Source organism: Marmota monax, unplaced genomic scaffold (assembly GCF_021218885.2).
Source record: "Marmota monax isolate L192 unplaced genomic scaffold, Marmota_monax_Labrador192_F-V1.1 WCK01_AAM20220418_F8-fsc00121, whole genome shotgun sequence".
Classification (NCBI taxonomy): Eukaryota; Metazoa; Chordata; class Mammalia; order Rodentia; family Sciuridae; genus Marmota; species Marmota monax.
The window spans coordinates 692757-719064 of record NW_026693351.1 but is presented as its reverse complement, the minus strand read 5'-3'; the positions used below and the strand labels follow the sequence as shown (position 1 = coordinate 719064).

Here is a 26308-nt window from a genome sequence, read left to right as displayed (position 1 = left end):
AAAAAGGGCTGGGTGAGAGGTCAATGGGATCAATCACTAGTACTGGGGGCAAAAAAAAAGTTTGACAGGTTAAGCAGCCCTAAATCCAAAATCCAAAAATGCTCTGAAATCTCAAGCTTTTTGAGTATCAATATGATGCCACAAACGGAAAATGCCACACCTGACCTGGATCTGGTCACAGATGAAACACAACTACACTAAAAATATTGCATAGAATTACTTTCAGGCTACATGCATAAGCATATGAAATATAGATGAAGGGCTGAGATTGTGGCTCAGCGGTGGAGCGCTCATCTAGCACATGGGAGGCCCTGGGTTCGATCCTCAGCATTATGTAAAAATAAATAAATAGATAAATAAATAAAAGGTATTGTGTTCAACTACAACTAAAAAATAAATGTTTTTTTTTTAAAAAAAAAGAAATAGAGATGAAATCTCTTGCTTGCCAGTGGCCACACCTGCAGTCCCAGACACTAGAGAGGCTGAGGCAGGATTGCCTGAGCCCAAGACTTTGAAGCCATCCTGGGCAATGTAACAAAACTAAGTTTCAAAACAACAACAAAAAAAAACTCGGGTTTAGACTTTGGTCCCATTGTCTCATGGTATTTCATATATATTCACACAGATAATCCTGAATCTGAAAAAATATCTGAAATATGCCTGGTCCCAAGCATTTCTGACAAGGGATATTTAATTTAAATTTCAAACTAATCAACTGCTCCATTATTTAAAACATAATCAAAGTTTTACATGACCAAGTGGCTATCTTTGAAGCTGGATGTGATGGTGCACACCTATGATCCCAGCTGCTCCAGAGGATGAGGCAGGAGGATGAGGCGGGAGGATCGAGTTCAAAACCAGCCTCAGCAATTCAGCAAGGGCCTAAGCAACTTGGTAAGCAACTCAGTGAGACCCTGTCTCTAAGTAAAATAGAAAAAGGGTTGGGGATGTGGCTCAGTGGTTAAGTGCCACTGGGTTCAATCCCAGGTACAAAAAAATAAAAATAAAATAAATGAATGAAAAAGTGGGAAAACATTTCCAATGTGTATTTTATTTTAGATGTTGATGGACCTTTATTTTATTCATTTATTTATCTGTGGTGTTGAGAATCGAACCCAGTGCCTCACAAGCTAGGCAAGTGCTCTACCACTGAGCTACAACCCCAGCCCCTCTAATGTATATTTTAAAATCCAAAATATACAAAGAGCTCTTACAAATAAATAAAAAATAATAAAAATTATCATTAATTCACATGAAAGGCAAAAAGAATAACAAAATCTGAAAAAAATTCAACATCATTGAGGAAATGAAAATTAAAACTAGAATACCTTATATTTTCCCTCACAGATTATCAAAGGTTAAAATCTTGGCAAAAGTAAAGACAGAGACATTGTCCATTCAACAGGGCTGGGGATGTTGGCCTCACATGTGCAAGACCCTGTGTTCAATCTCCATCATTGCAAAATAAATAACTCCATTAAGTCCCTTTCTTAATTCAGGCACAGAAGTTATGTATGCCAGGCACCAGGCTAGGACGGGCAGTGAACCAAGACTGAGTTTTCAGCGTTCAACAAGTTTTGTGTTCCAGGTACGATAGAGGCACATACACAGAGAAGCTCTCTGAAGCACTGGTTATAGCTATTAAAAAAAAAAAAAAGATGGAAACAACACTACTGTCCTCAAGAAGGCAAAATCAGGCTGTCTCCACATGATACTCAGAATAATGCAACCAGTAAAGATTGTTTGGTTTTTGTATTCCGACTATTTATTTATTTTGTAATGCTCAAAAACCCAGGATCAAACCCAGGGCCTCGTGCATGCTAGGCAAGTGCCCTACCACTGAGTACACCTCCCTGGTTTTTATTTAATGTACCAACATGGAAAGAAATGAGGATATTTTATTTGGAGGAGGAAGAAAACATATGTATATATTTCCATTTTTCTTAAAAAGGAAGAGGTCCACATATCCCTGTAAGTACACATGTATGTGTGTCCATAATTATAAATATATTGAGGGGCTGGGGTTGTAGCTCAGTGGTAGAGTGCTTGCCTCACACGGTGAGGCCCTGGGTTCGATCCTCAGCACCACATAAAAATAAATAAATAAAATTAAAGATATTGTGTCCATCTACAACTAAAAACTTTAAAAAAATAAAAATAAATAAACATATTGATTAATGTATGACTAAGAAAAATCTAGAAGGGAGGTCCATATTTTTATAATGTTTGGCTGTTCTGTGTTCTAAGAATGTACTACTTTCATAATCATGAAAAAAAATAAGGGGCGTGGATTTTTTTTTTCTTAAAGTAATGGACTTCAGGGTCATTTGGTTGATCCAGTTTATATTCCCAAACTTCAGGCTAAAAATTAATCTGGAAAGAAAACTTCGGCGATGAAGAAAAGATAACAAACAAAGTGACTAATCCTTTGCCTCATTCCTTAAATTCAAAGTCACTGATATAATTGGGAAGAGGGGGAAATCTCACTGGATTCTTGCTGTTTGCCAGACACTCATTCTCACTGAATCCTCAGGGCAATTGCCCAGAGTGAAATTGTCCCGGTTTCACAGAGGAGGAAATCCAAGAAGATGGTAGAGATGAAGTGATTTCCCTGGAGGAAAAGCAGGTACCAACAAAAGCTTGTCTCCCATTGGGTTCTAGAAGCAGGGGAGACAGGCCTTTCTACTGAAGCTCTTATCTCTAGGCTGGGGACTCTGTGGCCAGGGCAGCTCGGGTGGGGTGGGGGTGGGGGTGGGGTGAGGGGTAGGACTGGTTTGGGTCTCTAGGGAAGCAGCTTCTCCCCCACTCCTTGCCTCCTTGCCCCTCTACCCCTACCCAAGTCTCATCCATCTTTCCTCTGAGCCACATCCCAGGACCAGATTGGCAGGCTCGGCTCAGAGAAGGGCCCAGTGTAGAATCTTGACTGCTAGGAGCTTTCAGAAGACCATGCAGCACCCACCACAGCTCAACCACTCCCAGGCCTGCCTCCTGATGGGGTGGGACAAAGGGAATCTGCTTTCACCTCTGTCCAACTGTCATCTGAAAGATGGGAATAATATATTTGGGGAGAACAACTTCAAAAGAGAATATCAGGGCTGGGAGTGTACCCCAGTGGTAGAGTGCTTGCCTTGTGTTTTCAAGGCCCTGGGTTCAATCCCCAGCACCAAGTGATAGATAAGGAATTGAAGGCAAAGAGAGGTTTGGTGATGAGACAGCTTCCCAATGGCTCAGCCTCAGTAAGCAGCTAGAGCTCTCGGTCATCTGGTCTACCCTTCCACACCATTCCTCCTCTTCAGGTTCCTAAACCTAGACATCCTGAAGCACTCCAGATTCCCGGGACACAGCACATTCAGCTGAATCCCTGTGCAAATGGCTTTTCTCTTGTCACTGAACCACCCTTCTCTTCTTATCAAGAGAACATTTTATTTTGTGAATGAATCAAAGTAAGAGTCCTGTGAAAACTTGATATCATATTTAAAGACTCAGGGTTGTTTTGCTGGAAAATACCAAAGCTTTCCCCAAAACAAGCCATTCTTGCAAAAGTTGTTTCTTATCTCCAAGCCAGGATTGCCTGGGGTTCTCAACCCCACCACCCACCTCCTCCCTTCCCTCTGGCTCCAGCCTTCAAGAAAGATCTGTCCACAGTGACCTTTGGCCAGTGACAAAGAAGTTATCTGAGAGCTTGCAATTCAGCACCTGTCCATCCCTTATAGAAGACTCTTTTCAGAGAAAGAGGACATACTTGGTTTTTGGAACCATTTTCACAACCTCCAAAACTAGCCATTGGGCGTGGAGTCTGAAAACCCACATGTAATGTACCCTACTCAGGCCACATGTCGCCAGGACGCGGTTTTGACACTGGTATTAGACACTATTAGAATGGGTTTCTAACCATGGATTTACAGACAGGCATCCCTTCCATGTTTCAGAGAACCTTAAACACATCATGCCAGGTGTGGCACCACAAGCCTGTAATCCCAGCAAGTCGAAGGCTTGAGGCAGGAAGAGTGTAAGTTTAAGGCCAGTCTCTGCAATTTTAGCAAGACCTTCACCAGTTTAGTGAGACCCTGTCTTAAAAAGAAAAAAAAAAAAATTAAAAGGACTTGGAATGTAGCTCAGTGGTGCAGCATCCCTGGGTTCAATCTCCCAGCTAAAAAACAAAAACAAAAAACATATCTTTACAAGGGAGAGGGCATGGGATGGTCTCAGATAATGTAATAAATATCATAGAGCCAATCCAATAAACATGAATAACTGAGTAGCAGACTTTTTTTTTTTTTTGAGATTGAACCCTGGGGCACTTTACCTGAGCCTTTCTATTTTTTTACTTTGAGATGAGGTCTTGCTAAGTTGTTTAGGGCCACTGCTAAATTGTTGAGGCTGTATCACACTTGGAATCCTCTTCCCTCAGCCTCCACTATCGCTGGGATTATAAACACGCACTGCTGCACCCTATGAAAACTTTTCAATTAACCAAAAAGGTCTTGAATAATGTCAAAATCACTTTCAAAATTTTTTTTAAAAAATATTTATTTTTTAGTTGTAATTGGACACATTATCTTTATTTTTTTATTATTTATTTTTATGTGGTGCTGAAGATCGAATTCAGGGCCTCACACATGGTAGGTGAGCGCTCTACCGCTGAGCCACAATCCCAGCCCCCATTCAAAAAAATTTTTTTGAGACAGACAGGGTGTCGCCATGTTGTCCTTACTAGTCTGCAACTCAAGTGATCTCTTGCCTTGACTTCCCAAGAGGCTGGGACTATAGATGTGTCACATCACACTCACCTCAAAAAAGTCTTTTTTTTTGGATTGAACCCAGGAGTCACACGGAATCCCATCACCAGCCCTTTTCATAAATATTTTATTTAGAAACAGGGTCTTGTTGAGTTGCTCAAGGCCTCACTAAGTTGCTGAGGCTGGCTTTGAACTTGTGATCCTCCTGCCTCCACCTCCCAGGCTGCTGGAATTACAGAGCCACCTCACCTGGCTCCAAATTAATTTTTAAAATTGGGTCAAAATCTATTTGTCATCTAACATAAAGGACAGACTACTCAATAAAGTGTGCTGAAAAAGATGTCTGCTATAACATTATTGATAATACTGAAAGAACAAACAGGAAAAATGGAAATAAAATCAATCATTCCTATTTTTAATTTTGGGGACAATTTAGAGCAGCTACTATCAAGGCATGAGATTAACGATGGGAAGACCGTGAGAAAAGATGAGACAGGACTCGGCCCTCGTCATTTCCATTCCATATGAAAAATAGACACTGAAATAATTACTTTGTATATTTTCTTCCAGCAATTATGACAATATTCTATCCTAAGAACAAGAGGAAATAGTCAAATACATACTTTAATAACAGTGGAAAATGTTATTGTAAGAATAATACTTGGCGTACAGTGGTGCACACCATAATCCCAGTTTCTTGGGAGGCTTAGGCAGGAAGAGTGCAGGTTTGAGGCCAGCTGAAGCAATTTAGTTAGACCCTGGCTCAAAATTAAAAAATAAAAAGGGTTGGGAATGTAGCTCAGTGATGGAGCAACCTTGGGTTCAATCCCCAGTATCAAAAAAATTTTTTTGAAAAGAATAGTATACAATAAAAGCAGGGCAATTGTAAAAAGTCTATGATCTTATCAGTTTTCTTAAAAAGTATAGACGTCTCAATGGTTATAAAATCAATCTGTAAGAATAAAATGATTGGGAATGGTTAAGAAAAAATATGAAAGGAATTTCTGTTCTCAAATAGTAAAACATACTTCCAAGATACAATATTTAATTCAATTTAAAAAAAAAATCAATGAATATCAGTGTTTAGGACAAATAACTACACAAAAGTCCATTTCTGACCATTTGGTTTTTAAAATGTTTCAAAAGTAGCATTTTAAACCAATGAGAAAAGAACAAATTATGCGGCAACTGGTAGGTTAATTATCCGGAAAAAATAACCAAATTTATATCTTTACATCACATCATATATTTAGTGTTAAAATTACAAACCGTTAAACAAAATTTCTAATTTTTAAAAAAAAAAATCATTGGTTTGAGACTGTAGAGCACTGGTTTAGCATACACAGGTCCTGGGATTGATGTGCGTGCACGCGCGCACACACACACACACACAAAAACAAGTTATATATCCCATTTCATAAATATAGTTATCACAATTAAGTTAAATGGAGAGCAACCAAAGGGAAAAAAATATTGCAACATAAGCACCTACAACGTTGAAGTTCTTCATAAATGGTATTCTCTTCAAATCAATAAGAAAAAAAATTTGCAAAGGACATGAATATAGTTAATACAGAAAAAATATCAATAAACATTTAAAAATACTCAACTAGATTAACAATCACAGGAATGCAAATTTAAGATCAAAGTCCATGGTTACTAATCAGGTGAAGAATGACAGAAAAAGAAAAATGGCAGCAATGCCCAATAGGGAAACAGTGAGATCTACCCCGTTGGCCACTGTGTGCGTTATTTTCTTCCGCTGAGAAGGTAATTTGGCGGTATGTATCAAAAACCCTAAGGTCTACTGCACACCGGTAATCCCACTGATTTGGGAGGCTGAGGCAGGAGGATCACAGCTCAAGCCAGCCTGGGTAATTCAGTGAAACTCTTGCCAAAATTTAAAAAAAATAAAATAAAATAAAGGGACTGGAGATGTAGCTTGGTGGGTCTTGACCCCTGGGTTCAATCTCTGGTACTAAAGGAGATTTAGCTATATATAGCTAAAAATTGGGCTGCGGCTGTAGCTCAGTGGTAGAATGCTTGGTTCACACATGTGAGGCACTGGGTTCGATCCTTAGCACCACATAAAAAAATTAATAAAGATATTGTGTCCATATGTAACTGAAATGATTTTTTTTAAAAAGTATATATAGCTAAAAATTAAAGAATCAACATTTCACATAAAGATTTACATACAAGAATGTCCATCACGGTTTAATCTCTAACAACTGGAAAGTAAGTGTCCACAATATGAAACAGGCCAAAGGAACAGAACCGGATAGTGTAACAATATGGAACTCTACAGTGTAACCATGTAGCCAGGACAACAAAGCGCTGAAGCGTTTTTCTTTTTCTTTCTTTTTTTTTTTTTAATTATTTTTTTTTCTTTTTTGCGGCCCTGTGTGCTGAACCCAGGGTCTCACACATGCTAGGCAAGTGATTTACCACTGAGTTATATCCTCAGCCCTTTTTTAAAATTTTTCTTTTAGGAGAGAGTCTCACCAGTGCTGGCTTGACCTCTCCATCTTCCTACCTCCCAACACCGCCAGTTCCCAATGCATTTTTAATGAGAAAAGTTCACAAAGTAGTCTATGTAAAAGAAGAGGGAAGGAAGGAAAGTAAAGACAAAAAACCAGGATAAATTTTTTGTAGCGTGAGAGTTTGAAAAGATCTTAATACAATTAGTTATGCACAAATAAAGTTAGCAGTTATTCTCTGGCAAAATTAGAAAAGATTTTAATTATGTCTTTTAATTTTCTTTTTCTTTTTTTTTTTTTACAATCATTCAAATGAACATGTATTCCATTAATAATTGGGAAAATGTAATTTTAGAGAGATTTAGGGCCAGGGATGTAACTTGATGGTCTAGAGTGCTTGCCTAACATACGCAAGGCCCTGGCGGGGATCCCTAGCAGTACAGTAAATAGAGAAAATCTGAAGTATAGACACCATATTAACACAGGATAACGTGTGAATTTGGAGGCTAACTCTTTTCCCCCTTTTTTTACACTTACCTATGGTATACAAGAGAATAAATGCTCTTAAATCTTTCTAAAAGACCTAGCCCCAGTATAGCAACTCAAACCTGTCATCCCAGCAACTTGAGAGGCTCAGGAATAAGTATCTCAAGTTCTAAGCCAGCTTCGGTCACTTAGTGAGGTCCTGACCAACTTAGTGAGACCCCAGCTCAAAATTTAAAAATTTAAAATAAATTGAAAGGGCAGGGGATTGGGAAAAGAAAAAGAAAGACCTAGCACACTGACTTTCAAATTTTATCTCAAGTTGACTGATTAGAAGGGACGGGGTAGGGGTAGGAGTGTCCCACATGGTGAATACAGCCAAAGGCTTTGCAGATGGGGGAAGGGGACAGACAAAATGTCCTGGTCCTACAGCAAGATCCCAGACTTCTCACCTGCACCATGGACGTGGCCAAGAGCAGGAAACCATCAGCTCAGCGGACTCATTTGTAAATACCTTGTAATTCTTTCATTTTTAAGCAAGATAGCAGACATCTAGAGAGGAACGAATCTGTTCAAAGATACAGCAGTTAGGGGCTGGGGTGGGGATGTGGCTCAAGCGGTAGCGCGCTCGCCTGGCATGCGTGCGGCCCGGGTTCGATCCTCAGCACCACATACAAACAAAGATGTTGTGTCCGCCGAAAACTAAAAAAAATAAAATATTAAAATTCTAAAAAAAAAAAGATACAGCAGTTAGGAGCATCTGACCTTCTATCAAAGAGAGGAAAAAGGCAGAAGCCACTGCACACATAGGCTCAGACAGAGGCATTCACTCTTCCACTTGGCTTTGTCACCCAGAACATTGCAGATGGAGCACAGGTCTCAGCCCCACAGCGATCTGAGTACAGGCGTCAGCAAGACCAGCTCAAGACAACAGGGCTGCCCCCGGGGGATAAGCCTGTCCACAGAGTAGACAGGTAGACACACAGCCACCTGCTCATTCTGAGCTAGTTTCTTGGCTCAGAAGCCAGCAAGTTCTGCAGCCAGAGAACACGATGATCATGCTGGACTTCTACCCTCACCCACCTCAAAATCCAGGAGGCAAAGTTCCACTGAGGGGAGGCGGCCACAGAGGACACACTGCTGTTCCTGTAATTCAGTGTGGCCCGGCCAAAACCAGGGTCCTCTGCCCTTCTGTGCTTCCAATGTAATGTAGACAGCGATCAAACCACTAGATGCCCAGGATTTACAAGGTGACCAGAAAAAAAGTGCACTAAACACATTCACATCATCAGAACCGAAACCACAGAAATGCCATCCACCAGGACACGATCCGGGTGCTCTTGGTAAAGGGGACAACTGACTGAACAACCTCTAACGGGCCACTTACCTTCAATCTTGCAAGCTTCATACAAAAATTACACTTCTCACTTTACACATGAAAACACTGAACTTCAGAGAAAAGGAAAAGGCAGTTCAAAGTCACGGAACTATGAAGAGTTGGAATTCAAACTCCAAAGCTCATTCCTCCCAAGACATGAGGAGCAATCTTGTCCCCATTTCCACAAAGGGCTTCTTTCTGTCAAGCGGAACCCAGCCCTGTGGTGCCAGACACAGGTCAGCCCTCCTACCGCCCGCCCGGTGCACATCCAAGGATAGCAGACCCAGTAAACCAAAAGTACTCAACCCACACAGAGGACCATCAACCGTGGTCACAATAAATAGTATTAGCGGCCACAGACAATGGCACATCTGCTCCCTGAAGGTGCTATATAGTAATATCATCACATCTGGCCTCCTTTCTAACAATACAGTTGATGTTTATTTCTTTGAAACATGTTTCACTATGTTGTGAGGCTGCTCTCAACCTCCTGGGCTCCAGTGATTCTCCTGCCTCAGCCTCCCAAATAGCTGGGACTACATATGCCCAGCTTTTGATGTTTCCATATTTCAGATGAAGACTCAGAGGTTCATAGAGGCCTGAGAGCTCAGAAATGGAATCTGAACAGGTGTCCAACACCAAAGACTTCCTGAGCCCCACCCCACCGATTGGGACAACTAATAAAACCCAACAGGATCTTCACATCAACTCCCCATTGTTCTGGAGGGTGCCCCCACCCACAGGCTCCACCCTGGCCTAGGGCTCCAGTCACTACCTTGGTTGAGGTAGGTCAGGGTCTCTTCTTGGAGCTTCACTGCTGGGGACGTGGCGGCACACAACACATACTGCAAGGGTGGCAGCCGGGCCCCATTCTCGGGGGACAGCTGGGGCTCCTCCTGCTTGAAGATGGGTAGAGCCAGCACATCACTGCAACACACAGGAAGGCGGTGGTCAGGAGCAGGGCCCAGGGAGCCCGTCGTCAAAGACAAAGTTGGAGAGAGCGACCGAGACCCCGGGGACCAAAGGCCATTCAACAAGGCCCACTGCAGCCAGCTGGCTTGGATCTGGATCCCTCCTGTTACAAACCCTCTAGATGCTTTCAAATAGAGTAAACCAGGCTGGGGCAGCAGGTGGTGTGGTCTCAGGGATAGAGACCTTGCTTAGCATGTGTGAGGTCTTGGGTTTGAACCCCAACACCAAAAGACAAAAAAAAAAGAATAAACCAGTCTTGCATGATTCTCGTGTTACTTGATGGTTCTCAAGAAGATTTACTGAATCAAGTTGTGAAGGAGGTAAAAATATAAAGTTCCTATTATCTACAGAGAACCTCTAAGTGACAGAGGCCAGTAACAATGAAGTAACCTTTAGAAGCCATTTGGTTTCCATCCACAGGAGACTGCTCATCGTGTGCTTTTTGGATAAAAATCATCTGAACAACAACTTTTAGTTCAACTGTAATCAACTCTTCTATTTATCAGCCACTTCTCAGACCAGCATAGCCTAGACCCGGGGTTAAAATGAAAATAAAGAACCTGTTGGCCTCCCTCACCGAGGACAAGTCACCCCTCCCTCCCTTCTGAGAAGGGGACAACTGGCCCCTACCCAGTTTAAGGCTCACACTGATCTCTCAGAAATGCAAAAAGAGGAGAACCTTGGTTTTGACAGAGTTTCCTTATCCAAGTGAAAAATCTTGAGATGCTCAAAGATTCTCTTACTTCTAAACAAAACTCCCCAGGGCATTGAGAATGAGAGTCTCCTATCAGGGTGGGACTGAGGAACTTGTGTCTGGATTGCTTTCTTTCTTCCTTTCTTTTCTTTTCTTTTCTTTTTTTTTTTTTTGGTTGTTGTTGTTTATATTGTTTTTGTATTTTTTGTTTGTGTTGTATTTGGGGACAGGGTCTTGCTGTGTTGTCCAGGTGGGCCCCAAACAATCCTAGGATCTCTGACTCCCACCAAAGTAGCTGGAACTCCAGGTATGCACCCTCCAAGGAGTCAAAGAAATCCTCGAGAACATGAATGACCTGCAAGCAGGAGAGACTTGCTTAAGCCCTCTGAAGTATAAGCAGCACCAAAAAAGCAAGCATCCTGCCCTATCTTGATAACCCTCCTCCCTTCGTGGGTCCTGGGTTATGAATAAAATTAGCTGACCCCACTTCACTGCATAAACACAAACTCCCTGGTACAACCTGTTCCTTATACAATCTCATAAATGAGTGTCTCTGAAACACAAACCTAGCACACACCCCCAACCATGTCTAACCAATTCTCGGAAAGAAAAGGCTGGCTTTGGGCACACCTGGGAAATCTTTCCTTCAAAGGGCTTCCCTGCCACCATCTGCTGCCCAAAAAGGGAAAGCACGGGGCTGACCCGACTTCTCCCACTACTCGCCTTCCTCTTTCCAGCCCAGGAGGTTCTCTAGGAACATGGGAGAAGCAGGCAGGCTTGCTCACCTAGAGATTGCATCATTTCATGTTTGCCCAGACCATGTTAAGTTAATAATCCATACACTGCTGCCTTTAAATTTGGAGGGAAAAAAAAGGGTGTGTGTGGGGGTTGGGGGGGGGGGTTGCAAAGAACCATCATTCAACAGTAACTTGTTTCAAACCTGGCATCCTTATTTGCCAAGGAATAAAAGTCACCAGAACATCAAACAGAAAGGGAGAAGAAGTAAAGGCCACTACTGTCAAGGTCAGACTTTTGCAGATTTTGCAGAATGAGGAGACAACAAACCAAAGATAAAAATACTCCCCACCCCCACCCCCCAAAAAGGAAAAGGACAAGACCCTCTCTCTGGAGTAGGGAGAACAGGGACATGTGCACTGACCCCACTACCTTGGCCTTCATTGAGGTCAGCCTTTATGAAGGCAAAACCCCTAGCAAGAAATAAAATTCTAGGGCTGGGGTTGTGGCTCAGCGGTGGAGCGCTCGCCTAGCATGTGCGAAGCCCTGGATTCAATCCTCAGCACCATAGAAAAATAAATAAAATGAAGGTACTCTGTCCAACTACAACTAAAAACTAAATATTAAAAATAAGAAGGCTGGGATTGTGGCTCAGCGGTAGAGCGCTCTTGCCTAGCACGGGCAGGACCCAGGTTCGATCCTCAACACCACATAAAAATAAAGGCATTGTGTTGTGTCCATCTACACCTAAAAATATAATAAATGTTTAAAAAATAAGAAATAAAATTCTATCTATGTATTTATTTAGCAGTACTGGGGATTGAACCCAAGAGTGTTCTACCACTGAGCTACATCCCCAGTCATTTTTATTTTTATTTATTTATTTATTTATTTAGAGACAAGGTCTTGCTAAATTGCTGAGGCTGGCCTCAAACTTACTATCCTGGGCTCCCCAGTAATTGGAATTATAGGCATGCACCACCACACCCAGCAAGAAGTGAAATTTTGAAGCCAGGTGTGGTGGCCTACACCTGTAATCACAATGACTCCCAGCGACTGAGAGACTGAAGCAAGAGGGATCTCAAGTCTGAGGTCAGACTCGGCAACTTCACAAAGCCCTCAGTAACTTAGTGAGACCCTGTCTCAAAATAAAATAAGTAAGTAAATAAATAAATAGGGAAGAGGATGGAACTCAGTGAGATAAAGCACCCTGGGTTTAAATCCCTAGAACCCCCCCCCCAAAAAAAAGAGGTGGAATTTTGAAAAAGACAGGGCTGGGGCTGGGGATGTGGCTCAAGTGGTAGCGCGCTCGCCTGGCATGCGTGCTGCCAGGTTCGATCCTCAGCACCACATACAAAGATGTTGTGTCCGCTGATAATTAAAAATAAATATTAAAAAAATTCTCTCTCAAAAAAAATCTTTAAAAAAGAAAAAGACAGGGCTGGGGGTGTAACTCAATGGCAGAGTGCCAGACTAGCATGTGATCGATCCCCCAGCACCAAGTATGGACCTTCTTCATCTATGGTTTCCCAAAATAACCCCCCCAAATAGTACGGTTTTTTTATGCCCCCGCCCCCCCCACCCCCATGCACAGTCTGGGGCCTTGCACTTGCTAGACAAGCACTATACAACAGAGGTACATCCCCAGCCCCCCAGGCTTTATGGCACCTTTCACCCCAACTTTTGCCTTCCTCCCTTCATGCAATAACCAAAACCTGCAAACTTCCATTATGAGTAGCAGATGTTGGGAAAATTGTACTCTCATTTCTAGAATTACTACCTAATAGGATGATATTTCAGGATATTTCAGAAGTTTTAAGTACACATTATCTTCAACTCAAGGTCACCTTCAAACTCATTTTGAAGATATGACAAAATACTTAACGGCCACAAACCAAAATTTAGACAAAACTACCATGAAAACAGCAATGTGCAAATGGTAAAGACATACTCTGTTGTCGCACTTTTCATAAGGGAACAGCCACTTAATCTCCTGCAGGGAATTAACATCCTCCCAAGTGGGCTCCACCACTGCCCAGAGCAGCTTCCCTCGGGTGACATGGCCACAGTCTGCTGGCAGGCAGGCAGTCCCTAAGACCCTAGATTTTTTTTTTAATCATCCACTACTCTGAATAAAAACACCGGATACACCAGTCAAATCCAAGGGTTCCTCTGCTCTCCGGCAGGGGAATGTCTTCAGGGAGAACGACTAGACAAATACCTATCAGAAGCTGGAATTTCAAATAACCTGTGGTGGCAAAACTGGGCAGGAACTTCTGGGGGCCCAAACAAGCGCAGAAGGTGGGTAGCTCGTTAAGTGGCTGAGCCGCCTTCCGCCTCGCAGTTCACTTTTCCTGAGCCCACCTCAAATGCCCTTTGGGTTAAATTAGGCACATTTAATAAACTGTGACTAGGATGGAAATAAAGACAGGTTAAAGCTGGTTCCGGCGAGTTCAGAAAGTAAAATGACTGCCCATTAGTACCCGGCCAGCTGCACAACATGGAAAAAACGATCTTCCAGGAACTGAAGCAAACGGGGGTCCTACTTCCTAAAAGGTGTGTGTGTGGGGGGGGGGGAGTGGGTGTTGCAGAGTACTTTGCAAAGCGGGCAGGACTTACTTTTCCCTTTGAAGAGCACTAGACAAATCCCTGCAGAAGAAGAAAGATTTCCATCAAGGGCAATAAACGCTCGGGCTTCAGGCAAAGACCACCTAGAGGAGGGGGGACAGCCAGCCCCTTCCGAACCCGCCCGCCCGACGGTCCACCAGGGGCTAGCGAGGCCCGACGAAGGGCACTGCGGAAAGCGCAAAACTCAGAGAGGGATCCCAGTGGAGAGGGGCAAAGAGCAGGGGATTAACTTCCCGGGGGAGGCTCCGGATGGAAGAAGTTTCCTCTGCTACTCTCACCCGAGCGGGAAGAGGACAGATGTGCGAGGTGGGATAGATCCCGGGAGGCTGGGGCCCGTAGGTGCCCCCGGTACCCGCAAGGGGTCGGCACGGAGGGGCCCTCGCCGGGATCCGACTCGGTGCGCCCGCCTCGCCAAGCCCCCAACTCCGCGCGTCGGGTCCCGCCGGGATCGGTCAGTCTGTCCCTTGGGGACACTGGGCGGGGCTCTCCCTTCCTTCCCACAGGACCCACAGGAGGATGCCAGGACCTGGTAAGCGCGCTCCCTTCCCTTCCCTGGACGTCTTGGCCGCGCCGGGCGCACCGCTCGACAGAGCCCCAGGGCTGTGGCCGTCGCGGCACGCGGGCGACGCGAGGCCCTTACCGCAGGTAGCTGCCGGAGTTGTGCTGGTTGTAGTGCTCGGGCTGCGTGTGCCAGAACAGCATGGCTGGAGCTCCGAGCGCGCCCACGTAGGCGCGGCAGCCAACGGAGACGCGGGCGGCGCCGACCTCTCAGCCACCTGAAAGCTGCGCTAGGAACCTGAGGTGGCCCTCGGCCCGGATCATTTATGGGCGGCCCGGGGGCGGGGCAGCGACCGGACCGTCCCCTAGCCGCCGGGAGGGCGGCTCCCCAGTCGCAGGCGCGCCTCACCCGGGAGCTAGCGCCCCTCCAGGGAGCCGCGAGCCAGGGCTGAGCCCGGCCCCCACGGGTGGGGCTCAGGTGACCTTAGCTGCAGCCCACCTGCGCTAGGCACCTCTGGGCTTTCCGATTCTGACTTCTCGCTCTGGGTGGAACTCTAGAGCTGCTTGGTGGATTGGAAGAAGCTCAAATGTCGGGGACCCTGGCCCAGGCACTCTGGGTCCCCTTTTGGGGCTCTTGGTTTTGGGGTTTTTTTTTTTTGTTTTTTTGGATCACCATTCAGAGTCTGAAATCATGACCTTGTAAATTTTTACTTGTGTATGGGTTGGTCTGTCCTCCCTACAGTGGAAACTCCAAGAGGGCAGGGCCTGCGTTCTGTCACTGCCCCAGTCGTACCTAGAACACAGTGCTGGGGACAAAGTTAAGGGCTCAGTAAATACTCAAGAAGGCTTCCTGCAGGAAGTGGCATTTGTGAGCATCTGGAGAAAGAGTGGCTCCAGGCAGAGGCAGCAGTAAGAGACAGGGCCTAGAGGCAGACCTACTTTGGCGTGGGTGTCCTGGGTGACCAAGGGCAAAGAGGAAGGTAGGATAGTGGGGAGGAGGCGCAAGAAGCTGGGGTGGTTTTTTTTTTCTTCTTCTTCTTCTTCTTCTTCTTCTTTCTTTTTTCTTATCTCCCTCCCCTTCTCTTCATTCCCCTTCCCTGGAGCTTTCATTCTATGTGTGATTTGGGTAGAGGAGTTGCATTTATGATTTGCCTTTTGGAAAGACCAGTCTGGTGGGAGTGTGTACAGTGGATAGTGGGGGTCAGTTAGGAAGGAGTGGAGTTCTATGGAGCCAGGACTCACACCTAAGTGACATCTTGTCTCGTGGCACTGTGCCTGGCACAGAAGAGGGAAACATTCTGTCCCTGGGTATTAATCAAATAAAGTTCCTTGAAGACCTTAACCCAGCGCTCACAGCTCACAGGGAAACAGAAATGTTTCCCCAGCCGTACATCTACATCATCGTCGTGCCCTCAGCCACTGCCCCACTAGCATTGGTGCAGATAATTAGAGTGGCCTCCTCGCAAGGTCACTCCCCTCTGGGTGGTCCACATTCCAATAACCCTCACACCCATCTCTGCACCAATGGAGACAATGCTGATGGATTGTTTTGGTCCCAGGACTCCCTGTGGAGACGATTGAAGCCCTCCCTAGGACCTGCCTTCTGCTCAAGGTCTTTCCCCGTCTCTGGCCTAGCGGTGAACCCTAAGGGAACTCCCCAATTAACCTCCTGAACACTAGGTTCTCCACCAGGGCCCAGGACAAGCATGTCCTTTCAACAGAAGGTACCCTGCAATAATTACTGGATTTATTTATTCTTTTCATTCTAAGAGTCTGGGGGGAAGTAGAGACCATACTGGGAACATTGAAGGGACTTTGTCTCCAGGGATGAGTAACTGGAGGTTAATCCGTGCAGTGGGGACGAAGGAAGGGTCTCCAGTTCCAAGGTCCAGAAGAAGGGAATGGAACACGAAAGGAAACTGATGATAAGGGCTCAGACCTGGGTTTACCACTCAGCTCTAGCAGAATGCGTGACCCTGTGCAGGAAGATCCATGCTGCTTCTATTTCTCTCCCCTCTCCCAACTGGCCTGGCCCATGACTTGCTTTGACCTAGAATGCTGCAGAAGACTGTTCCAGACTCAGTCCAGCCCCTAAGATGCCAGGAAGCTTCTCTTGGCTGGCGGGAGCTCGGAACCACCACATGGAGTTCCAATGTCCCGTCCCGTTGGGGATGGATACCCGGCCAGCCTCCTATCCCTATGCAACCCCCCAGCAAAGTCAGTCTGCAGTGTTCCAAGGGCTCATTCCAACACACCTATGAAATTGACCCAAGGCCTCCCCAAATGCAGGCTGGAGAGCAAATACATGACTGTGACTTTAACGCACCAAAGTGCCGGATGGTTGGTTCTATACGGCGAAATGGTATAGTACTGACCCCTCTGAACCACTGGTAAAATGAAGGTGAGGATGCCGAATATCATGGTAGTGACGAAGCCGTCGGCTCTTATTATCCAGGTAGGACTCTCCCTGCATATTTCGCATGACTGCCCGCTTCCGACTGCCCGCCTTCCTTTCGGTTTTTACACCTGAGGGTAGAGTTTGGTGAAGCCTGCAGAGACAGCATTTGAGTCCTGCTGTGGGAATAATGATGGGTATTCCTGCCTGAGATTATTCAGTGTTTGGGTACAATTAGGCCTAGTCTGACCCTGAGCTTTCCCTTAGGTGAAGAGAAGACAGACCTGCAGAAGGTGGCCCACCAGTTCCTCTCTCTGTTTTGTGAAGGCCCCACCCATTTACTTATGGTAGGAATGTTGGCTCTTCCTTGATGCCAAGCAGGTCCAGTTTGCTATAATCTGCCTGAGTTTGAGAAATGGGCACAGGTGAGGAAGCTGAGGCTCGGGAGGCTGAGAGCCACGGCTGGCGTTTGAGGCCATGCCTGTAGATTCAGGGCCAGTGCTCTCTGGCTACCGTCCATTCCTGTCCTAAGGCCTGCCTTCCTTTCCTCACCCGCCTGGCAAACTTGAGATCAGATGTGTGACCGAAACCAAGGATCCGCCAGCCTGGGCCCTTCTGAAGGAAGCACAAGGTTCCTGTGGAGTCCGAAGGGGCCCCTCTCTAGGCAGCTCAGTGGGAACTCCCAGCAGCATTTGAAGATCACCATGAAGATGATGACACTTCCTGGAGTTGTTGGGAGGACAAAGGGCGTACAGAGCACATACACATGCTCACCCAAGCCCTCTCCAGAGCACCCTTCAGACTAGGAGTTGCGCATCACCAATCTCATTTCTTCTCATTTCTCTGTGTGTTTTTTTTGAGAGAGAGAGAGAGAAGAGAGAGAAAAATTTTAATATTTATTTTTTAGTTTTCGGCGGACACACATCTTTGTTTGTATGTGGTGCTGAGGATCCAACCCTTGCCGCACGCATGCCAGGCGAGCGTGCTGCTACCGCTTGAGCCACATCCCCAGCCCTCTCTGTGTGTTTATGCTGGGGATAGAACCCAGGATCTTGAGCATGCTAGTTAAGCACCCTACCGCTAAGCCATAGCCCTTTTTATTTTGAGACAGGATCTTCTTAAGTTGCTGAGGCTGACCTCTAACTTATTTATGTTTCTCCGGCCTCAGCCTCCTGAGTAGCTGGGATTTCAGGTTGTGTATCATGGCCCCGCTAATTATTTCTTGAGTGTTCATCAAAAACCTTAATGTAATGGTTACAATAACATTCTGCTGCAAGTAACAGAAGCCCCCGGATAAAAATGTCTTAAACAACATAGAGACTTATTTCCCCTCTCAAGTTCTAGCAATCTAGAGTTAACACTGCCCAACATGGTATTCGCTTGCCGCAGACGGCCATTGTGCCACTTGAAATATGACTGATATGACTGATCTCAATCAAGATGTGCTGGAGGGGCTGGGGTTTTGGCTCAGCGGTAGAGCACTCACTCTCAGCACCACATATAAATAAATGAAATAAAGGTAGTGTGTCCAGCTAAAAAAATAAACAAACGTCTAAAAAAAAAATGATGTGCTAGAAATGTAAAATATGCACCAAGATCAAAGACCTTACCTAAAAAAAAAAAGCGAGCTGGGGTTGTGGCTCAGTGGTTCAGTGCTTGGCTGGCCTGTGTGAGGCACTGGGTTCAATTCTCAGCATCACATATAAATAAATAAATTAAATAAAGGTTCATTGACTATATATATTATATATACATATATTGCACAATATGACCTATCAATCATTTTTATCCTGCTCATATGATGAATGTTCAATTTTTTTAATGTATGGGCTAAATATATTATGGAAATTAATTTCATCTGACTAGCTTTACTGGCTTGCTTTTATAGCTTACACTTTAATCTTACTGGATGGAACTGGCTAAAGGATCAACTGTCAACCAAAGATGACTTTGCCCCCTACCCTCAGGAGAAGTTTTTGTTGTCACAACTTTGGGGTGGGTAGGATGTACAGACTAGGAAAGTTGCTGAGCACCCCTACAAGGCACAGGACACTCCCAACAGTGAAGGATCCTCCAACATAAGCTGTCAGGAGTGCTGAGAAGCACTGGTCTAGAGGTAATCTGTCCATGCTGGTTCTTTGCTCCATATATGATACCATTTACAAGGTATGGACACAGTGGCTGCTGGGGCGCCAGAGGTTCTGACACCATTCCCACCAGCCACAAAGGAGCAGGGCAGGATAAAGGTGCACCTTCTCTCTTCCAAGAAGATCTACAGACCACTTCTGTTTAGTTCCCATGGATTTGAATGTAGTCCCCTTGATACATGGGAGGCTGGGACTTTGTATTTTTAAAAGTCGGGGGGCTTCTTACTGAGGAAGACAGGAGAGTGGATCCAAGGGGAAGAGCACCTGGCAACTGTGCCAGAAGCAACCGTGGGGGAAGGTTATTCTCATGTTACAGATGAAGAAACTGAGGCACAAGAGGAGTTGCCAAGAAGCAGGGAACAGGAGAGCCAAGTGCAAGTTGAGGTTTCCTGGCTCCTGGTGTCTCCACCCTGCACACGGGCCTCAACCCCCTCTGTGTCCCCTGAATCCCATTTGCCAGTGGCCCGGATGTCTCTCTGATGCGGTTTATCTTCCTGCAAGGTCCAAGTTTCTCCATCAAGAACTTCACTAGCTTCTCTGGAGGGGAAGAGTGACTTTTCCGAGCTGTTAATTCTAATCCAGATCAAGCTTGGTGGGTACCTAATAGTACTGCACCCTGGGCGCCGTGATGCCTGACTAAGATCCCAGCCACTGGGGAGGCTGAGGCAGGAGGATGGCAAGTTCAAGGCTAGCCTGGAGAGCTTAGGGAGAGTATGTCTCCAAAAACTAAAACAAACGAAAAGGACGGGGAATGTAGCTCCGTGGGAGAGCACACCTGGGTTCAATCCCAACAACAAACAGAACAAAACTAAAATTGTATTGCACGAATCTCAGTTTCTTAGCTTTTACAAATAAATGTGGTAATAAAAGATGCTAACGGGTTGGTGGGGGCAGAGAAAGGGCACAGAAATTCCCTGTGCTGGTAACTTTTCAGAGAATCTAAAATTACTCCAAAATATGACTTCCTTTTGAGTGCTAAGAATCAAACCTGTAGCCCTGCATATGCTAAAGAAGCATTAAACCCCGGGCAGCATCCCTAGCACAGAAATTCTTTTTATAAAATATTCCTTCCGATTTCAAATGGTCAAACTGATTAGTCTGGGCCTGTGCCATGTGGTTATATTTCTTTGAGGCACTGGATGTAGATCCCAGGGCCTCAAGCATCCTAGGCAAGGGCTCTACTACTGAGCTACACACCCTTGGCCCTGATTTGAATGGTTTTTGTTTGTTTTCTTGCACCCGAGATTGATCCCAGGGCTGCTGAACCACTGAGCCACATCCCCAGCCCATTTTTTTAAAATTTTGATACAGGGTCTCGTTGAGTTGCTTAGGGCCTCTCGAAGTTGCTGAGGCTGGCTCTGAACTGGAGATCCTTCTGCCTCAGCCTTCCAAGCCTCTGGGATCACAGGTGTGCGTCACTGCAGCCACCTGAGTGGATATAGTCTAACAATCAGCTAACTGTATGTCTGGCTCCTGGCATGTGCAAGCCCTGTAGGAGAACCCCACGTTCAATCTCACCACGGCCCCTTAAGATGGTTGATGGGCCCATTTCACGGTCAGTCAGGCAACCTGCCTGGGATCTTATAACCAGCGAGAAGGAGAAGCTAGGATTTGAACCCTGGTGCCTCCCACTTCCTGTGACCCTCTGCCCTAGATTTCTCCTGTCAGTCTTTTAGGCAGCAGTCATTCTGAGCTGCTCCCTGCTCAGCAGTCATCACAGATTGCCCTGGGCACAGCCGGCCGCTCTCTGGCACGGAGCCTTCTGTCCAGGGTGAACCAGGAGCCCTGTTATGGGCCTCACACCTCCTTCTGTAAACACCCCCAGGTCCAGGTGCCAGGCTCTGCAGGAGGGGCGGCAGGTAGCACCTCTTCCCCAGGGGCAGGGGGGAGACTGTAGTGAGCCACTCCCCAGGGACACAGGTGAGGTGAGGAGGGAGAGAACCCAGGGCTTCCCCTTCATTCCCCCACTCCACTCACAGCCTGCTGGGGAGGTGTGGCCGGCACAGCCACCTCACTGATGAGCAATTTGTCCAAACTGGCGTAGCTGGAGGACAGGCAGGCACATGGGCCCCCTATACTTGATGGAGGGGTTACCCAGGATTGAACCCAGGAGCACTTAACCACTAAGCCACATCTCCAGCCCAGTTTTTGTCTTTTATCTTGAGACAGGGTCTCGCTGATTTACTGAGGTTGGCCTTGAACTTGCAATCCTCCTGTGCCTCAGCCTCCCAAGCCGAGTCGCTGGCATTACAGGCATGCGCCACAGTGCCCGGCCCCATATGCTTGGAACCCCAAGCCCTGTCTACTGCACCCAGCTAAAATCAGCCAGACAAGAAGTTGGAAGAATTTCCTTGACGAATTTAACACTGGGGACCCAGCCAGATCATCTTAGAGTGACAATCGGTTGGCAGTGCCTCTCATATGTTCTGAGCGGCCAATCAACAGTTTAGCTGAGAACACAAGCAGATGATCCACGGATGACCCGCCACGTGAGAAAGGGCTTTAACCTAAATACAAATGCGGGAAGGGGTTGGGAGTAGGAATCAACGGGGAGGAAATAGAGACCACACAGAGAGGGGCCATTAAGAAATCCATCGGTACATGAATGTCCTCACTCTATGCATTACTCCAGGGCTGCAGTGCGTGGCTACAGACTTTGTGCACTGCTGTGGCATGGGACGAGGGCAGCTAGCAGAGCTGAGGTCCAGCTCATGCCCTCTTGCCAAGCTGTGCACCTGGCACGGGCTGCTACCACCCAGAGAAGAAGTGCCAGAAGCATCTTTGGCTCATCGATCCGAGTGCCCATGGGCTGTGTCCACCTGGGGCCATTCTGGCTGTCAGGGGCCCATAGGCTGGTTATACCTCAGCTTTTCACCTCCCTGATGGTCCCACTTCCAATGCTCCTCAAGTGTCCTCTTCCTTGGCCCCAGTTTGCCTGGCTAAGTTTCAGGTGGCTCAGCATAGTGTCAGCTCCTCCCGGAGAGCAGCACCCCCCAGTCCAGGCTCAGGAAACGGCGAAGCCTAGCCAGGCACAGTGGTGTACACCTGAAATCCCAGCAGCACAGAAGGCTGAGGCAGGAGGATCTGGAGTTCAAAGCCAGCCTCAGCAACTTACCAAGGCCCTAAGCAATTCAGGAAGACCCTGTCTCTAAATAAAATACAAAGACGGTCTGCAGATGTGGCTCGGTGGTTAAGTTCCCCTGGGTTCAATCCCTGTACCAGGAAAGGAAGGAAAGAGGGAAGGGAGGGAGGGAGGAGCCGGCCAAGAAAAGGCTTCCAATCCCACCTTTGTTACTAGTTCTGGGACAGTGACTGGCATCTTAACCTCACCCTGACTTCCTTATGTGCAAATGGGACCTACATCCCAGGGGAGCGTTGAGGCTTCACTGAACTGCTGTGTATGAAATGCCCACACAGCACCTAACACATAATAGGTGCTCAGTTAATGTTCACTCCTTGTACCTGGGTTCCACCCAGCCCGAAACCCCGCAGCTTGTGTGTGCTGGGGCCAAGCACAGTCAGGTAGAGAAAAAAACGCACTGTGTCGCTGTCCTCAGCTCAGGTGTCCTTGGACTCCCCCACCCAAACCCCAGAGCAGTGCTTTTCCATCTGGGACCTCTGCGGTTGCATAGTAGATCTAAAGTGTGCCGTCCAGCAGACTCCCCACTTAGAAGAAAGCACTTGTCCCCACCCCTTCCCACAATCCAGAACACTGTCTGCTGACACCAACGCTTTCCAGAACTTTCCTCAGTTGCCATGTTTCCTGGGGCCATGTCAGTTTCCCTGGGGCCATCTGCATCCAACAACTGGTTGGAATGGGTAGAAGTCCTGGTCTCTGGCCCCAGTTTGGGACAAAGCCCCTGAGACTGGCTCTGCGAGGCCTTCTGCTCTCCCCTGCGGCATTTCCCTGCGCTCCAGTGCAGATGCCCAGAGCGCTCCCAGGGGTCTCCCGCAGGCCCCACCTCGGGGTGTGTCCTAAGACGGTGGGTGGGAGGTGCGCCAGACTGCGGGAAAGCGCCATCTCCAAGTCCCTAAATACATCCAGTTCTTAGTATTTGTTTGGTTATTAATTCATTTAACGAGTATTTATTGAGTCCTTCTGTGGCCGGCAGCCACCGTCCATGTCCTCAGAGAACCCAGAGTTTGAAATGGGGGAGAAATGAGCAAACAAGCGGCAGCCCCAGTGTGGGGCATGGAATTGGGGGACTCAGGAGCCCGGGAAGGGCAGAATGCTGAGCGGGGCCAGCATGTGCACAGCGCTCCTGTCCAAGCACAGGGCCCTGGGGAGTCAGCCCTGGTCCACTGGGCCTCCCCTCCCCTCCCCTTCCTACCATGACCTGGGACCCAGAGGAACCAGGCACAAGCACCCCCACAATCCAGGCTCCCCTCCCAGCTCTTCCCCATCACCCCATTTCTAGGGTCCAAAAGCAGGGATACAATTTGTTATTGCTTTGTCCACTAAAGGCAGTGGACACATGTCACAGTTGCCTAGAATCTTTTTTTAAATTTTTTTCCAGTGCTGGAGATTAAACCCAGGGATGCTTTACTGCTGAGCTACTCTCCCACCCCTTTTTATTTTTTTATTTTGAGACAGGATCTCAGTTGCCAAGGTTGGCCTCAAACTTGTGACCTTCCTGCCTCAGGTACGTGCCACCACCCCTGGCTTCCGGAAGCTTTGATACCTTTTTCATGCTAATTCACAGCATATTTCATTGAATGTGAGGTGCCCTTAATTGTAAGATACACCATTATTTTAGGAACCAAGGAAAGAAAATATTAACAATTAAACTACACATAATGCTTTTGTATGACTTGGAGTTTGTTTGGTGTTCTTATTAAAAGATCTCATTTATATTTCTTGAGATATAGATCTCTCTCTGTATATAAAAATGAAAACATTAGCAAAATAAGTTGGTCAACCTATTTTTACAAGTTCTTTATGGTTAGTGTACAGTTCTTTGGGATCTAAAATGCCCACACAGCACCTAACACATAATAGGTGCTCAGTTATTGTTCACTCCTTGTACCTGGGTTGAATGCAGAGTTGGACCATCAAGAGCATTAGTGGCACATGCCTGTAATCCCAGTGACTTGGGAGGCTGAGGCAGGAGAAACGTAAGTTCAAAGTCAGCCTCAGCAATTTAGGGAGACTATAATCCCAGTCTCCCTCAAAGAGAGGGATACCAAATTATGTAATTCTTTTATCTTATTTTTTAGGTACTGGGGATTGAACCCAGGGCATCTTACCGCTGAGCTATATCCTCAGCCCTTTTTAATTTTTTTATTTTGAGCCAGGGTCTCTCTAAGTTGCCCAGGCTGACCATGCAATCCTCCTGCCTCAGCCTTTTGTAGGGATCACAGGTGTTTGCTACTGTACAGGGGCCCAGATGACCTAATTCTGACCAATGAGATGTAAGTGGAAGTTGGTGGGTAGAGTTTGGGGGAAATGTCACAGGAGGTGAGCTAATCTTGGTGTGCTTCCCCAGGTAATGTCTCACTGATGGGGTGGTATGGGTCAGCTCCCCAAACTAGAGTTCCATTTTATCATTGTTCATTGTAGCCACAGGGCACATATTCAAGGGAAGGAGCTTCAAAAAACAAAATTGCACCCTGAAATACATGTTCAGATTGTGTTGAGCCAACTAAGGTATGAAACCCACCAGGCTCAGTGGCTCCTTCCTGTAACCCCAGCGACTCGGGAGGCTAAGGCAGGAGGATCCTGCCATATGTTGATGAGCCCCTCAGTCCGTGGAGGATGCCCCAACAGTGCCCAACACTGTTTTTACATAGTGTCATTGTACTGGACTCCCATTCAGCATGCGCAGGAATCTCTGAACACAGACTGGCCAAGAGCTTCTGTAGATGAGTTAGCGGAGGAAATATCTAACTGGCTAGACCCCAAGTCTGTCACCTTGCCTTCCTGAGGTCAACTTTGAGTTAGATGCCCAATGGCTTGGGTTTTATTGCATATTTTTTAAAAGTGTGTGTGTGTGAGAGAGAGAGAGAGAGAGAGAGAGAGAGAGAGAGAGAGAAGTTTTTTTTTAATATTTATTTTTTAGTTATCGGCGGACACAACATCTTTGTTTGTATGTGGTGCTGAGGATCGAACCCGGGCCGCACGCATGCCAGGCGAGCGCGCTACCGCTTGAGCCACATCCCCAGCCCTTTCTTGCATATTTTTGAGATTCGTCATTGGTCCTTCGGGCAAGGTGACACACGCCAGTTATCCCAGCAATTACAGAAGCGGAGGTAGGAGGATTACAAGTTCAAGGACAGTCTGGAAAATTTAGTAAGACCTTGTCTTAAAAAGTAAAATGGGGCCTGGGTTCAATCCCAGTGCTGGGTGTGGGGGGTGGAGGTGGGGGTGGATTAATGTCCTATATCCTTTTTGGTCCCCTTAGAAATTAAATTTGTTTTTTATGATGATCCTAGGTTTTAGTGTTTTAAATTGGAATAATGTTGTCTTATAAAGTTCTCCATTATTATTGCATGTTCCTGCGCCAATCAAGTGTGCTTTGTTTAACATTCGTTTCCGTGTGACACTGGGGATATGGTACACCCACATTACATTCTGTTGAGTCTAGTATTCACGTCTGTCATCTTTCCCACTTAAAAGTGCCTAGAGGCTTATACAAATCTGTTTTATAGGAAAGGAAGATGGGAGGGAGAATCAGTTGACCAATCTCCATTTACCCTTGCTTTTATCCCACTCTTTTGAAGTCAGATGTGTAGGCTGGAACTCTGACAGCCATATTGTAAAGGCTAAATGCCCGTTCTAACATCATCTGAGCAAAATACAAATGAAGCCAGAATCCCTGGAGATATTACAAAGCTACCACTTCAGCCTTACATTGCTCCCATCAGATCCTACTTGATACTAATTCATCTTAATTTAGTACTTGAAAGTCAGCACTGCAAGTTACAGAATCGAAAGTTTGGGAATTGGCTGTTTGGGAAAGGGTTGGGGTGGGTGGTAAAGGTGATGATGTGGTGGGCACTGGAAAGTGTTGCCTTTAGTTATGTGGCAATAAAACATTCAGTTCAACTGTTGCCCGCAGTACTCTACCAACCAAGGCAGTAGGTTAAGGTGTACCATGGAACAGGGGGCAGAGTATTGGCCTGTGATGGCTCAGCTCATTCTAGTTGCTTTGGGTCAAGT

The 26308-nt window shown here is 46.2% G+C and overlaps 1 protein-coding gene across 3 annotated transcripts in view; it reads right to left on the bottom strand.

Annotated features, from left to right (window-relative positions):
* Window positions 1–14912, bottom strand: part of Tfcp2l1 (transcription factor CP2 like 1) — a 55113-nt gene extending 40201 nt beyond the window's left edge. The window contains exons 1-3 of one of the 3 annotated variants that reach the window (XM_046456858.2): window positions 14750–14912; window positions 14101–14130; window positions 9856–10007 (exon numbers count right to left, since the gene is read on the bottom strand). In XM_046456858.2, the coding sequence (XP_046312814.1) occupies window positions 9856–10007; window positions 14101–14130; window positions 14750–14811 (244 nt within the window). In that variant the 5' untranslated portion in view covers window positions 14812–14912. Of the gene's footprint in view, window positions 1–9855; window positions 10008–10731; window positions 10853–14100; window positions 14131–14749 lie in introns of those variants that run through there. The other 2 variants (XM_046456859.2, XM_058583260.1) reach the window with 2 other exon arrangements.
* Between the last annotated feature and the right edge of the window lie 11396 nt (window positions 14913–26308).